The sequence below is a fragment of the Eupeodes corollae genome, chromosome 3 (assembly GCF_945859685.1).
Source record: "Eupeodes corollae chromosome 3, idEupCoro1.1, whole genome shotgun sequence".
In the NCBI taxonomy this organism is placed as follows: domain Eukaryota; kingdom Metazoa; phylum Arthropoda; class Insecta; order Diptera; family Syrphidae; genus Eupeodes; species Eupeodes corollae.
In genome coordinates this window covers 26,046,794-26,063,723 of record NC_079149.1, presented here as the reverse complement: position 1 = coordinate 26,063,723, position 16,930 = coordinate 26,046,794, and the positions used below count along the sequence as shown (strand labels likewise).

At 36.5% G+C, this 16,930-nt stretch overlaps 1 protein-coding gene across 1 annotated transcript in view; it reads left to right on the top strand.

The window, feature by feature from the left end:
* Window positions 1–7,697: 7,697 nt before the first annotated feature.
* LOC129951746 (septin-7) overlaps window positions 7,698–16,930 on the top strand; it is a 191,103-nt gene continuing 181,870 nt past the window's right edge. The window contains exon 1 of the mRNA XM_056064069.1: window positions 7,698–7,852. Coding sequence (XP_055920044.1) covers window positions 7,781–7,852 — 72 coding nt within the window. The 5' untranslated portion in view covers window positions 7,698–7,780. The remainder of the gene's footprint in view (window positions 7,853–16,930) is intronic.

Genomic DNA, 16,930 nt, shown 5'->3' with positions numbered 1-16,930 from the left:
TTTTCTTCAAAAATTTCCATTTTTCTTCAAAAATTTCCATTTTTCTTCAAAAATTTCCATTTTTCTTCAAAAATTTCCATTTCTCTTCAAAAAAATTTCATTTGTATTAAAAAAATTTCCATTTTTAATAAAAAAATTTCCATTTTTCTTTAAAAATTTCCATTTTTATTCAAAAAATTTCCATTTTTATTCAAAAATTTCCATTTTTCTTCAAAAATTTCCATTTTTCTTCAAAAATTTCCATTTTTCTTCAAAAATTTCCATTTTTCTTCAAAAATTTCCATTTTTCTTCAAAAATTTCCATTTTTCTTCAAAAATTTCCATTTTTCTTCAAAAATTTCCATTTTTCTTCAAAAATTTCCATTTTTCTTCAAAAATTTCCATTTTTCTTCAAAAATTTCCATTTTTCTTCAAAAATTTCCATTTTTCTTCAAAAATTTCCATTTTTCTTCAAAAATTTCCATTTTTCTTCAAAAATTTCCATTTTTCTTCAAAAATTTCCATTTTTCTTCAAAAAATTCCATTTTTCTTCAAAAATTTCCATTTTTCTTCAAAAATTTCCATTTTTCTTCAAAAATTTACAAACTGAAGAAAAAAAAATTACATTTTTTGTGAGAATTGATATTTTCTTCAAAAAATCTTCAAAAATTGAAAAAAACTTGAATTTTTTTCCTAAAATTGTTTAGAAATTAAATTTTATTCAACATAAAAATAATGTTTTTGAAAGATTTTATTTTTATATTTTTTTTGTTTCTTAAAATATCGATGCCTTCTTCAAAAATTGATATTTCATTCAAAAGTCGACGTTTTCTTTAAAATTCCATGATTTTTTTTCAAAAATCAATTTCTTCTTCAAAAATTTAGAATTCCAAAGTAATAATAATATAAATAATATTTTTTCATAAAACTTGATATTTTTTTCCAAAAACTTGATATTTTTTCAAAACGTTAATATTTGTCCCGAAATGTATTTTTTTTTTTAATTTGATAATGTTTCGGTATTATTTCCAAAAATGTGATGTTGTTTCGCCAAAAATTTTCAGGAATTCAAATTTCTCAAAAAGAATTTGAAATTTCCACAAGTTTTATATTTTTCAATAATTTGTTTTTATTTGATGTCTTTCAAAAATTGTTAAACAATTCGTATTTTATTTTTAAATGTGATCTTTTTTCAAAATTGAAAATAATTTTTTAAAACTTTTTCTAAATTCTAAAGTGGTAAACTTACTTTTGATTTTTGAAAAAAAAAACAAGATTTTCAAAAAATAAGGGTTTTTTTTATTATTAGTAGCTAATCGAAATTGTTTTCGTTGATATAAAACAAATGTTATAAAAATTGTGCCTACCTTTCGTTTGAATATATTTAGGTGGTATGGAAACGGTTAGGACTAAATTCACATTATCATTTGAAAAAAGTCTCGTTTCTAGTAAAGAATAACTGACATTATTTCGATTTTAACAACTGTCAAACTCCCCTCTAACGAGCTTTGAATCATTCAAAAGAATAAAAGTAATTAATCTCACTTGAACCTTGAAATTTTAATTTGTAAACCTAATTAAATGCCCGACCTCCTCATCATCCTTACTCCTTATCCTCTTTTTGACCTATCTCAAGTTTCCAATTTTAAAAAACGTCAGAAAAAAGGACCCAAAATCAATCAAGTCGGTTTGAATTAATTTAAATACACAGTACGACATTTCTCTCAAAGTCTCAAAAAAGCCAAGAGCTAAATTTGTCCTTATTTTTTTTTCTCTCCAGGAACAATATTGAAATTACGTAACCATTTTCTGTTCTTTTTTTTCAATCTAAAGACAAAACCCTTAAAAAAGGATCCCACTCATTTTCTTGAACTAATTATCTAAATGCCTGGAAGAGAAAAGTGAAAAAGCCTTTAAAAAGAATGAAGACAAAACTGTCCAGGATACATTATCTGCCAACTGGACTGTAACAAACGTTCCTTTTTATGTTCGTTCAAAAAAAAATAAGAACGAAAATAAGAATACAAAAATTGAAAACGATTTCAAAACTAATGCATTTCTCCCTTATCAACTTCGCAACCTAAATAAGTTCCTTTCTTTTCAACTCGTAGGTATGGTAAGACCATCGAAAGTGTTAGTCTTGTCGTCTCAGGAAAAATAAGAAGCTAAAAAATAAATTATCTCAAACAAAAAGAATGCATTTGGTGGGAAGAAAAGTAAAAGACAGACTTTAAAGAATTTCAATGGGTCTTGAGGAACAATGTAGGAAGACTCTGGAAGAAGGTACTCGTATATGGGATAAACGATTCCTTCCTTTTTTGGGGGGAATCTCACAATCTATGTCGTCTGGAATTGTTTGTTTCTTTACTTTGTTTGTATGTACACTTTGTGTCACATGAATAGGGACAAGATCTAAAAATGTTACGTTTGATTTGTTGCACGAGGCGTAAGCAGGACAAATAAAGATAAAGATTGTCGCTGAGCCACCTCTATTTATATCATTCGTACTTTTTCATAAAAGGAAATAAAAGAAGTTTAAAACTTAGCGAAATTTATGACTTAACGAAATGGTAGAACTGAGTCGCCACAACACTCCCCCGGACGGAACGGAGTTTTTAGTCGAACTTTCCTTCCAGACCTTGTTGTGTATGTAGATGAGGGTAGTTTTTCTGGCACTGATTCTTTTGGATTACAACCTCGTTCCGGTATGGCATCATTTACTATAGCTTTAGGAACAAAAGCGGTTTTAAGTCGATCAATTGAAATGTTTACCGCCCGCTTCCTTATTTTCAATTGAAATACTTTTCCTCATCCTAGAAGGTGGAGCGTAAACCCAGCAATAGCATAGGCAAAGCACCACACCTGTCATCCATCTCATAGCACCGAATTGCTGTTTTTAACGTCCGATGCCATCTTTCAATTATCCCATTCGATTGGGGATGGTAGGGTTTTGTATTGGGATGTTTGTAAGGAACGTGTAAGCTCTTCAAAAAGGGTACACTCAAACTGGCGTCTAAGAATCGTGGTGATTTTTAGAGGAATACCATAACGCGCTATCCAGCCAGATATTAATGATGTTGCTACGGTTTCAGCGGTAATGTCAGGTTAAAGAAAAGCCTCGATACATGTGAGGATATAGCGAAAACCTTGCGTCAGGGGTCCGACCAGATCGATGTTTATGTGGACTATGGACCGTATTCCCGTAGGTTGTGTCGCTGAATTTTGCCCTTTTGGCCTGGAATGCAGGTCTTTACGGTCGCTGTAATTTCTTTCCTCATACCTGGCCACACATAACGTTCCGAGATCAGTTCTAAAGTCGCTCTCTTCCCAGGAATTCGACTGCGAAGTGTTTTTGGGACGAGCGCGACTGGTCGAATTCTTGTAGAACTAGTGTCGCAGTAGAGTGGTTTAGTATGTGTCAGCGACCGTCTTCCTTTTGCCATCTATGTGCCCCAGGTCAGTGCTGAACTGTGAAATAAAATCTAGCTGTCTTATTCGTCTAAGTGAAGCTGATTCTGTCGACCTGTTGAATGCAAACGTGAGGGGTTTGTGTACAGTCCATATGAAGAAGTCTCTTCCCTCGAGAAAATGTCTGAAGTGTAACTCTGTCCTTGAGCTTCCTAGAAAAAAAACCATTGGTTGCAAACTTCAATTGGCAACTTGATGATGGAGAACCGCACCGATGGCGACGTCTGACGCATTACCTTAACTTTCGAGTCGAGTGGCTTGATTCCCTGAGAGTTCATTTGATGACCGGGGAACCTTATCTCTGATTGTCCCAAAAACACATTTAGTTGGATTAATTTCAAGTCCATAAATCTGTAGGCGCTAGAAAATTAGCTTTAGATGTTTTTCGTGCTCCTCCATGTGTGCCCATGTAACACCAAATCGTCTATATAAGAAAATGCGAAGTCTTCATATCCTCGTAAAACCTCGTGCATTTGAAAAATTTGGGCAGCATTTCTTAACCCAAAAATCATGTAGACAAATTCGTACGATCCAAAAGGTGTAGTAATTGCCGTTTTGGGCACGTCACTCGGCTCAACAGGAATTTAATAAAAAGCTCTATCCCAGGTTGATCGTTGAAAAGACTGCGTTACCTTCCAAAATGTTACGAAAATCTTTCACGGATAGGATATTTGTCTAGAATGGTGATATTGTTAAGGGCCGATAGTGGACTCCTTTCGCCTTTCGGTTCCTGCTGCCTGCAATGAACTAGCCCAGTTGCGTTTAGAAGGGCGACATATGCCTTGTTCCATGAAATACTGAAATTCTTTTGTTGCCCCTGTGGTAAGTATTGGTGCATTATCTTGTTGGAAAGTCCATCGTTATCAACTAAATAATTCAGAAAATTGCGGGAAAGCTAGTTCTAGAATCGATTTGGAAGTGATTGCCGTTATTTTAGAGCTTTGAAAATCCAGCTCCAGGGTTCCGTAATAGGTGATTGCTCCCCATACTATTAAACTGACTCCTTTGCTGTGCCGTTTTTCAAGATAGATTTCTTCCTTCTTTCTTAAGCCATTTAATAAGCAGCTATCTACATCAGGTCCGTCCAAACTAATTTGTTTTCCATCGGAAAAGACGACGGTATGCCAAGCTCGATTGCACCTGATGTCATTCGTTGTAAAATTAGGTCATTGGCTCTTGCGTGCATCTTTTAATTGTGATCTTTTCTTCATTGTTTAGTGTGGTAAAAGGTCTGCCTTCTGTATCCCCCGAGCAACAGTCGATCTACTAGTATTTATCCCAGCTTCTGCCTTGATTTTAATAATGGAAAACCTTGTATTTGAAGCAGTTCTCACTATCGCCCACCTTTCCAAACCAACTAAGACGGTGTCAAAAATTACTTTAGGATCTTTAACTGGTCACTATGCTTTCTCGATAGTGACATTGACGCCAGTTCTGGGAATGAAAACTGTTATCCCGCACAGGGTTATAAGCATCAGACCTAAGGAGAACGCATGGTTTGATTCTAGCTGAAAAGAGGTTATTAGAGTCAAGAAGGTAAGTTTCCGTTGTTTTAAAGCCAATCCAACTGAGGAAAACCGGAATAAGTTCATGCAAGCCCGGAAGGCCTGCAACACCCATATTCGCCTGACTATGACATGACCAAAAATTACGGCAACCAATACTGCAATGTCCCAAGGTTAGCGTAGGTTATAGTGGCTGTCCAAGATGGAAACGGACACACTTAGACCAGTTCAATGGCTCATTGTGATACCTTCCTCCTGAGCTCAATAGAACCAGCTTGAGTCCTTTACAAAACGTGGAGGTTGATTATACCGATATGATTTAGATCGTTTAGATGTTTAAAGAAGAATTCTCCTAGGTAATTCTTGTGTTTTCGAGCTAGAGCAGGGCATGTGCAGAGAAGAACCGTTTCTTCCTCTTCCTCGTTCATACAGCTTCTGTAAGTCATTTGAGAATACGCCTAGTCTCGTGGCGTGCTTTCCTATTAGAAAGTCAATGTCCCAAAGTCAGGAAAAATTGTTGGTCATTCTTAAAAATACATGCTGAATTCTTCCTCTTCCTCGGTATCCTCGCTCGTTGTCAATGATACTCCAATTGTTAGGTGTCTTGAGAAACCTAATCTCTTTGCTAGGCAGTTGTTTGCCGCCAATTCCCTGCTGACAGTGAGTGTTATGACTCCGCCTGTACTTGAGCGAGTAGTGATACTATGGGACCAATCTTTGTTTGAGTTCGTACTGTAGCGAGAGTCCTAAAAGTTCTCAACATACATAAAACCGCTGGTCCGGGTGATATCCCCGCTATTGTTCTTAAGAGGTGTTCTTCAACCCTCTTAAAATCACTGCGTAAGGTTGATAATCTGTCCTAATCATCAGGTCTCGTTCCGAGGAGCATTTGTGCAGCCCATCCCCAAAAAAGAGAATCTTCCTCAACCTTAAATTGCCGACCGATTGCTGATTAATTATCAACTCTCGAAGATCGAAAGCTTCTTAAAGACCAACAGTACGGCTTTCGTAACAAAAGGCCCACTGGTGATCTCTGGTTCATCTCACCGAACAGTGGAGTAAATTTTTACTTCGTTTTGGAAAAAGTAAGATTGTTGCACTTGATACGGTTTGGCATCAGGCCCTCTTATCGAAAATGCGTGATTTCGGTTTTTTACAAATCTCTCCTTCATTGGATAAGTAATTACCTTTTGAATTTATTTCAAGTAGTATTGGATTGGTTCAAGTCTGACAACCACAAAATAAATGCTGGTGTGCCTCAGGGCTCTGTTCTATCTCCAATACTCTTTCTCATTTTTATTAATGATTTCCCGTCTGCGACTTCTAATCCATTACATTGTTTCTCTGACTCTTAGCTTTTCATATTCCTATTCAAACTCACGACCCTCTTCTTCGGATGTGGAACTGCAACGACAAAATATGATAAGCTCATTTAATTCCGACTTAAACAGTGTTGTACTATGGGGAATTAAAAACCGAGATGAATTGAATGCGTCAAAAACTCAATGCTGTCTTGTATCGTTTAAGCAAGATATACCCCCATTGCCATTATTCAGGGATGGCACTTGCATCGAGGATGCTAAACATCTCGATATTCTCGGTAAGTGTATCATCAATCACCTTTTGTGGAATGATCACAACGCGATGTCGCCTAAAATGCCCCAAGATGTTTGGGTTTTCTAAGGCGATGCAAAAAGTTTTTCTCCCCCTCTGTTGTGGTTGTTATCTATAAGACTTATATACGTCTAAAGCTTAAGTATAACTCCCATATCTGGGCTGGTGCTCCTGCAACTTATTCAAGCTTCTTGGGCAGTATTGAACGTACAGCATTTAGATTGATTGGTGATAATACCATCATGGGGTCATTCACGTCATCGCTTGAACATTGTCGTAAAGTTTAACCTTTTTTACCATTATTTTAAAGGTTTATGCTCTAGAGAAATAGCCAGCCGCATTCCTCTCCTAAAACAGTTCAACAATAATACTCATGCTTCTACGAATGCTCATCAGTATACCCTCGAGCTCAACTTCAACCATACTGTCAAGTACAGAGATTCGTTCTTTAGCCGTACCACGCGAATGTGGAATGCCTTAAAGCATTCTATTTTTCGCAGTCATTGCAATATTCCGGAATTTAAAACCAATGCTCACGAAAACCTCCTTTTAACCCCTCTCTCCCTTTAATAGTGCTCACATTGTGTCTTTAAATTTTAAGCTTAGTAATATCCCCTTGAGTGTGCGCTTGTCATGAATATAAACTTTATACTTACCTCTTTATCCCAAATTTAGGCTTTTCCAAAAAACCTAAGGATTTGAAAAATTTAGTTAAATAAAAAACGAAAAAAGCTTGTCCCTATTTATGTGCTACGAAGTGTATTTCTTCTTCTTCTCCGTCAACTTTAACCCACGAGTTGAAGTCACCACACACACAATTCCTTTCTTGTTGTGGTTTTATGGTATGGCCCTTAATTGAACTCTTATCCGCCTAACGGATGAGGAACTATAGATAAAGAGCAGAAGAAAACTCATTGTTGTCGTAAATTATTCTTAAAAAATTCTTCTTCTTTTACTCTAAGAAAAAATATAAGAAAATATTCACCGCACTATTCCACTTGAAATTCAGAAACATAAAAGAACGTACTTTTTTATTAATTTTATTTCTTATTATAAGAAAAATAATAAAAGATCAAACCATAGATAGAAAATCTTCTTTTTCTTGATTTTATTACATAAAACAATAAGAAAGAATTATAAAATGAATCTAGTCTCTGGTGAGAATAAGATATCGATTATGATATGCGAGTCCAAGAAGGAAATGTTCCTGAGTAATGGCGCAGCAGCAGCCGCAGCTTTTAAGAGGCATCCACATCAACATCACTCGACGACCACAATATCATCGCGTAAGTTTTGTTTTTCATTCTTTTCTTCTCTGATTTCCATTTTTTGTTCCTTATGTACCAAGGGTATGAATTTAAGGTTTCTTAATTAAAATGCATTAAGATTATAATCGAATTAATAGTCAAGGAGGTATTGTTGTTGCAGTTTTTATATATATTCTTTTTAAATATCAAAGATAAAGAAAAGGGTGGGTCAGATACAAGTTTCGTTTCAAAAATACATTAAAACGATATAATATTTAATACAAGGTCCCGAAGATTTCTTTAAATGTTGCCATTAGAAAACCTGTAAAACAAATATTAAATACTTACGAAAAATTACTTGAGTCAAGTGCTGTCCATTTTTGTCAAAACACTCCTGTGGACTTTCTGAGAAGTTCTGCATACGAGGTCTGCTCAAAAAGTACCCGGAATTTTTGAATTTCGCGGGTCTGGTGGGTCAACTTTTGTTTTTCATGCCCCTAAAGTATGATATTTACAGCTATATTCACAGTTTACTTTGTCTGTGGGAGTGGCTAAGGTTCGACGTGTTTTTATAAGCTTGGCGATTTTTGCTTGTGTAAAAAATGGAAGAATTGAAGAGTCAAACAATTTGTATTAAATTTTGCGTTTTAAATGAAATAATTTGTAACAAAGTGTGTGAAATGTTACAAAAAGCCTATGGTGAGTGTGTTTACGAGTCGTATAAGCGATTCCAAGATGGCCGTGAACATGTTTAAGATGACCAACGCTCCGGTCGAAAAAAGTGGAAAAAATGGTTATGAATGATCGCCGAATCACAATTAGAGAAGTTGCTGATGAAGTTGGCGTATCAATAGGCTCATCTCATAACATTTTTTGGGCATGAAACGAGTGGCTTCAAAATTCCTTCCAAAACCGCTGAATTTTGACCAAAAAAAAAATCGCATGAGTAACGCTCAGGAGCTGTGTGAAATGACGTTACGACGATCCAAGTTTGCTTGAAGGGGTAATAACTGATGATGAAACATGGGTGTACGGCTATGATGTCGAAACCAAAGCACAGTCGTCCACCTGGAAGCACCGAACGTCACCAACCGCGAAAAAAGCACGTCAAGTTCGGTCGGATATGAATCTTTTGCTTACTGTTTTCTTCGATTATAATGGCATAGTGCATCAAGATTTCTTACCACAAGGTCGTACAGTTCATAAGGAGTATTACCTTGAAGTTATGCAAGAGATTTATGGAAAAGCAATTCATGGCTTTTGCACGACGATAACGCACCTGTTCACTCGTCGTTGCTTGTTCGTAATTTTCTGGCCAAAAACAGTACCGTAGTCATGCCCCAACCTCCAGATTCACCAGATATGGCTCCTTGTGACTTTTTCCCTTTGCCAAAGTTAAAGAGACCCAAGAGAGCACGACGTTTTTCCTCGATTGAAGAAATAAAGTCAGAATCGCTGAGAATGCTCAAGACATGTCGAATATTGAATATCAAGAGTGCTTCGAAGATTGGAAAAAACGCTGACCTAAGTGTATTATATCTGGGGGGGACTACTTTGAAAAAACGAAAATTCCGGGAACTTTTTTAACAGACCTCGTACTTTTCTGAAGCATTTGACGTGGAACAGAATGTCTTGGGTTTTTGTATCACTTAGGGCTTAAGCCTAGTACATACTTGTGAACCATCTCGTGAACCCATACAAATTTCAGTTTTTGGTTCACCCGTGAACTTGCTCGTGAAGCTGAGTGGAGAACAAAGTGGAGAGTTTTCGTTCACGGGCAATTCACGTGCAAAATGTACGGGAACTGTTGGTGAAGCTTTGACATTTGGTTTCCGCATTTTCACAACGTGTACTCACAAGTGTGTACCAGTGAGCAATGTCAAAAGTTCACTTTCTCCACTGGCGAACGTTCACTTCACGAGGAAGTATGTACTAGGCTTTAGAGTGTACGTGGTTTGTTTAGCTATACTCGTGCTTTAAGATAACCCTATAAAAATCACAAGATAGCAAATCTAGTGATCGAGAGGGCCATTCCACATCTCATTGTAATGTAATTCGACGTCCAGGGAATGTTTCACTTAAAAAACCCATTGTTGTTGTTGATGTATGACATTTAGCCTGACGTATAAACTTGAATACCATACCGTATTCAAGTTTATACGTCTTTTTCTAAGTTCCGACACAAAAAATCAGCAGAATCTGTAAGTAACGATCAATAATGGAGTTTTGACCAATATCACATCAAACAGTGACCCTGGGACTGTGGTGAGGTTGTTAATGGAGCTCTTGTGGGTTTTCAGAGCTCGAATAATGGAAGTTTTGTTTACTGACTAAAGTAAGCCAGTATTAAAATGATTTCGGAATCGTTCTTTTTTTGTACTATTTTATCAAAATCTTAAAACTATCTTAAACCTAGACGCAAATTCTTAAATAAAATTAGCGTACATTTGAAAAAAATATATTACTGGTCCTATCTTATAACTACTGCCTTTCGGCCTAAAAACAATTTTAATGTAAGCCGGCCAAGACCAAACGCCCTAGACAACTTTAAATGACATTCTCAATTTGAAGCCACCAAAACTGGTCGTCCTGCCTCACCTTATATCTTCGGTCCCTATCGGAGACAGTCCTACTGTACAGAAAGCGCTCGGCTCCGTCCAGTGCGACGACGTCTCGGCTGTAAAGGAGCCGTCTATCTACAGTTTTATGGCTGGCGTGGTAGATGAGCGGAACCGTCTCCCTATCCTGTATCATCCTTGATTGTCTACATAGAGGAAAGGGCCATGTAGCAAGTCACCTTCACCCTGCTGTCAAGACGGCTGCTAAAAACAACCGAACCCTTTTGTCAGGGCAAAGGCTCTCCTAGCTCTTGCCAGAGCAGCACTCTTATTTCTGTCGAAACACAACTACTTATCCAAGCAGATGCCAAGGTACTTTACTACACTTTTATTCGCCAGTGGCTGTCGATTTGGTCCAACGATCAATAGATTTTTCCAGTTCGTTCTCGTATCCCTTAAGGCTCCATACAGCGGAGTCCTGAACAGAATAGTTTCTGAAGGTTGATTTTCAACTTCCAGTCATCGCAATATTGCTGAATCTTGTCGAATTCACCCTGAGAAAGTGTCTTGATAACTTCAGTTTTTGGGGCCGTTCTGTACGAAATTAGGTCGTCGACGTACGCTATTGCCTGAGACAGGCTTGTTATCAGAGCACTGGTGTAAATGCTGAACAAGATCGGCGATCATTTTAAAAAGTATTGTCTCAAAATATCAAAACGGCGCACTACAGCGCTAATTGGATCTCAGGCTAGGTTGCCTTGAGATCGCCATTTCTATTGTCTCAAAAAACCTGACGTGGTAGAATTATTTGAGTCGGATTTGAAGTGAAACTGGCGGATCAGCGTAATCAATAGTAACGTTTTTTCCATATTTATAAAATCACTATACAGTTTCCTGCAACGAGGTATGGAAGATTTGAACGGGGTGTCAAACAAGGTAAGGGAAACCGTACTTTTATAAGTATAGATAGTATCGAGTCGTTGCGAGATGTCATTTCAGTAACCATGGACCCGTAGTCGATTGAGCATCGGGTGTTTGTTTACAAAACGTTCGGTCATTGAACACACACAGATACGATTCCGAAATCTAGCATTCGCCCTAATCACGACCTGGAGAATACAGCCCTGCAGCACCACTTGACAACTTTTTTTTGTAAAAAAAAAAAAACACAAACCATTTGCGATCTTTCAAAAACTTTTTAATCGGCTTAAAAAACAATTTATTTATGAATGGAATTCGTCCTCGATCATGTGGCCACTGCGGGCAAGTTGATATCGCTCAATTCGATGGAACTAATATTCCATGACTGGGCTACATATTTTGACCGAAACTGCCGCTAATTTGCATTTAATGTTGGCTCTTAAACTCTTCCAACGTCTTCGGCTTGTTGGCCTCAAAAAATATTCTAAAGGCGTTAACTCAAGAAACGGCCAGTCAAATGGCTCATTTCTGTAGGGAACACGATTATCAAACTTACCCTTAAATAAATCGATTGTAAGGTGTAATGTGTGGCTTGTGGAACCATCCTGTTGAAACCACAGTTAATCGTTTGCTACGGACGTCTTAACGTCAGCGATATTTTTGACACTTCGACAAATCCGTTGTCTCCGTGACACGGCTACATCGCAGAACAAAAAATGTAGACTAAAATGTTTGCATTAAAGTTATTATTGGTTGTCTAATAGGGCGAGAACTATTTCAGAAAATTGGTGTTAGAGCTCTTTAAATTGTATTTACCGCCCATGAATTTTGGTAATAAATTCAAAGTAGTCAAGTCCCTATTAGAAAACCCGATATGAAGCTTTTTGAGACTATCATGAAATTCCAAATCTATAATTTCTATTCCACATTCAATTCTAATATCTCTAGCGTTTTTTTAAGTTTAAAAAGATCTTAGAGAAACGCTGAACCATTTATCCTAAAACAATTTTTACCTACTTGAAAGGTGTTTTTTTTTATTACACATCAAGTTTTTGAAACGAATTGTAAAAGTAAAAAAAACGATGTTGAAAACGGGTGTGTCCATAAAAGAAATATTGTTTTGTTTGTGGAACAGAAAGTAAACTAAATTTTGCAGGCCAGTTTTATGAAAAAAACAAAAGCGTTTGAGTGGATGCCTCGGATACTGTGTCACTCTAATGTTTCAATAGTTGCTAATGGTTTTGGGATGAAGCTCGAGAAAAACTTGAATAATATTGGAGTTAATTGTGAATCGTTTCTAAATTATTGGCATAACTATGGTCCCTTACTGTTCTCGACAAAAAAGCTCATTGCTATCAATAAGCAGTCAAGACAGCTGATAACACGATTTAGAAATTAGATGAGCAAATAGTCGATTGTAGGACGAACGGTGTGGCATGACGCCCCATTTTGCTTCAACCAGAGGTCTTTCAAATTCATGTCTTCTAAATTAAGTAAATTAGGTGGGGCAACAATCCGTTAAGGACCAGCACCTAGTAACTCACAACTCTCAACCATTTCTGTGTGCGAGTTCTGTTGTCAGGGATGGAGGGAACCAAAAGTTTTAAGCCGAATCCGAACGGCTAATTTGACAAAGCACTTTTCATGACAAGAATTACTCTTGGAGAATTTGTTAATTCCTCGCAAGAGGCAGTACCCGTAAAAAAAAATTTAGATGGCACAGGCGGGGATTGAAACCAAGACTTCTGGCATGACAGTCCAACGCACTACCCATCATGTCTTCTATTTTAGTAAAAAAAAGTGTCGGTTAACATGTCCCATTGTTGAGCAAAACGTTGTTGCAATACTCATATTCGACGTCAAGATGCCACCACTTCCACAATCCACTTCAAACCGTGCGTTATGTGTGCTTCATTTCGGCCAAGACTTCTTTTTAAAAAACGCACTGTTAGTACTACAAAGCAATCACTTCAGGAATTAGTTTTCAATATTTGTTAACGTTTTTCAAGTTTAATTCTACTTCTTTCTTTCGGCGGAGGTTCGATACTAATCATCTGTTAAGAGACCGTAAACCTATGACTTAAAAAACAGCCACTAGATGACGCATCATGTACCTGCTTCCAACTATTAACTTATTTTCTTTTACATTTAAGTGATTTCAAACATATTTTTCAAAATTGTTTCCATATTCCAATCAAGATTGACAGCAAAACCACTTGCTATATGTTCCAATATTTCTACTGGTAGGATTGATGAATGTGGTGTTTAACATTCAACTAGCAAAAGTAGTAACAGAAGTAGCAACCAGCAACTTGCTACCAGTATACATACCACAAGCTGTTAAGTCCATGTTTGATGCCAAACCAACAATCGGAAAAGAATCCCTTTTAAAGCCAATTCAACTTCTTGCTTTCGTCTTTTTGTACAAAGTATATTCTTCCTATTTTGTACTTGTTTTTATGTTTTCCTTTTATTTTCCATTGCTTTTCATCTATGTTTTTCCATTTTGTATTGTCTGAGGTGCATTAAGAGAATATTGTTTTGCTTTACAAAGTCATTGACTGCTTATACATCACCATTGTTCTTTCTGGGCTTTGGTTCTAGCAATCTAAGTTCATCCGTGGTACTACCTACCTACCTGCCTACCTATCTAACTACCTTCCTATAATAGTGGAAGTATCTTAACTTATTTTCTGCTGATGCTTCCATTTTTCTTTTACATTTTAGCAATTTTTCCTGTATTATTGTATTTTTTGTTGTTAGTATTTTAGCAACGTTTGGCTTTCCTGTTTTGTTATGGTTATGTTGGCTTCTCTTCACTTCTATTGGCAATCTTTTCGAACTTGAATTGCGTCACCTGTTTGAATTTTGTTGGTCTTGAATTTATTGCTATTGTTGTTTTTTGTTATTGTTTTTTCAAGATGTTTTTTTTTTTTTGGAAAAGGTCTATTAACATCGACATGAGGAAGTCAACTTCGCAACATATAGAAACTGACATCACAAAAACGTTGCAGTGATGATAACTAATTTTTTTTAAAGTCTTAACTTCGAGAACATACTACATTCTTACAGTCGTGAATATTGAAAGAAATTATGGAATGTCATTTAAGTTTCAAAGTCATAGAAATGGCACTTTGTGTAAGTGGTAAATAAAGGTGTCTAAAAGTTAAGTTTCAAAGAGTTGAATTAATGGAATAAGTGATCCATCAATTTTGATACTTACATAATTTAATTCGTAATGATTTTCCAAATGTTCAGTATTTTATACAATTTTCGTAAAATTCTGGTTAGTTGTTACTTTTTCAGATGTCATATTTAAACCTTAAAGAAAGCTGAAGGATTTGTGCACAAATGTCCTCTAACAAAAAAGGGCAAACGGTTAATATGTGTTTTTTTTTTGGAAAGAGAAGAGAAGAAGAATCAAATCAAGTTTTTGAATTAAATTAAAAAATTGTGTTAAAAGCTTTTATTTTTTAAATATAAGCAGATAACTAAAACTGGTGTTCGGATTTGCAACCAGCACAAAAAACTAAATCATAAACGTACTGTTCAAAACATTAAAAACAGAAGATTAAAGGATTCTCAAAACTAATTTTATATAGGGTCACATAGAGACTCACCCCATAACTAAGAGAATTTCAGAAAGGTAGGTAGGTAGAAATGGCGATCTCAAGGCAACCTAGCCTGAGATCCAATTAGCGCTGTAGTGCGCCGTTTTGATACCAAAAACTCGTTTGACCTTTAATAGAAAGGGATAGATTTATAGAGAAGCTTCAGAGCGATTATGTTAGAGCTATTTTGTCGCATTGAGAAAAATGATTAGGTCTCTTATCTTTGTCTCAGATAGCTCATCAAGTTCGTGAAAGAATGATTTTCCAAAGCATTTCATTGTAGTGTTTGCCAAAGCAGAACATTTGCAGAGGAAATGGATTATCGTTTCTCTTTCTCTTTGGTCACTACAACTACGGCAAAACGTGTTGTAAGAGATACCCTTCTTCTTCTTTGCATAAACTCCTATAGGCCAATGTCCGGTACAAACCGCAACAATCCTGGCTATGTCTTGCCTTGGCCTGCATAGGTATATCTTCCTAGATATAATGAAGTTCGGTAAGTTGCTCCACCTTCGGTTTGATTCAGTTTGGTAGATAGAAAAGATTCCCTTCATAACACCAAGAGGAATGTTAACCATTTTCACAAGTGAGCTATGAAGGGCCGATCCTTGCCTTGCTAGCTCGTCAGCCCGTTCATTTCCCACAATACCACTATGGCCCGGAACCCAGATCAGGGTTACACCGAGGTTAATATTCAGGCTCGCAAGTTCATCGCGACATTGCTGAACCAATTTAGATGAGGATATGGCCGAGTTAATGGCTTTGACAGCTGCCTGACTGTCTGTAAATATAGCCGCATTTCGGTTTTGGTTTGGGTTTTGTTTAAGTATCGTACATGCCTCCCTTATTGCCAGCAGTTCAGCCTGAAAAACGCTAGCAAAGTCAGGAAGCCTAAAGGATTTGGCTACATTTAGGGACTCAGAAAAGATCCCAGAACCAACTCCGCACTCCATCTTTGAGCCGTCAGTAAAGATGGTTGTGTCGAAACCTATCGACACGATGTCATCCTCCAAATCTTCTCACGATGCAGTAGTCAGTGTCTACCGAGATAATATCTGAGGGAATCAATTTCGTAGTGTTGCTGTGACCATAAGGTTTTGACAACCAGCTATTTGATTCCTTCAGCCTAATAGCGCTGCAGGAAACTATGTATTTAATAAAAAGGTCGATTGGTAGAAGATCCAAAATAACGTTTAAGTCCGTTGGGCAAGTACGCATGTAGCTACGTTTTTTTTCTCATCATAGTATTTAGTTATCAAATCGTTTTATATCAACTAGTTGAAGAAACTTTTAAAGACAGTTATGAAAAATGTATGCGTCAATGAATGGGTTTCGAAAATCTTGCTATTGTCGTCTGTGATAAGCAAAATATTGTTCCTACACATTTCAATATTGTGTATTTATTTTGCTTTTGATTGGTTCTGTGTATAGACCAAACAGAAACATCTGTATTTCTCCACTTATATCTATCATTAAACAAATTTCAGCTTCTTATCTAAATATTTTATTATGTGGGGATTTCAACTTAACCTCTTGCAGGAAAATGACTTTGTATATGGATTTTTCTCTCATCGGATTCGGATACCTCGTTATTGGATATTTTTTTCGTCACTGACACAACTATGGTCATTCTTTATGATCAGCTATCGGCACCAGATTTTTCGAGGCATGACTTAATCTATTTGATCTTCGACTTTCAAATGTAGAATCAAACTGATGTATTCGTATACAGACTTCAAAATTATTGACTATACCGCGCTTTACTCAGGTGTGCACAATATTTACTGAGATTTAGTTTTTTTTCAAAGCCCTCACCTAGCGATAAAGTAGAATTTCTTAACTCCAATGTATCTAGGCTCTTTGAAATATAATATGGGCCATTAAAAACTAAATGTTGTATTCCGAAAAACAAACCCTGGTTTACCAATGAGATTCTATCGTTAATGCGACAACGCGATATCGCCTATAAACGCTGGAAAACTTTCCGCCTTGACAGTTTTCATCAACAATTTTGTGCTCTTCGAAAT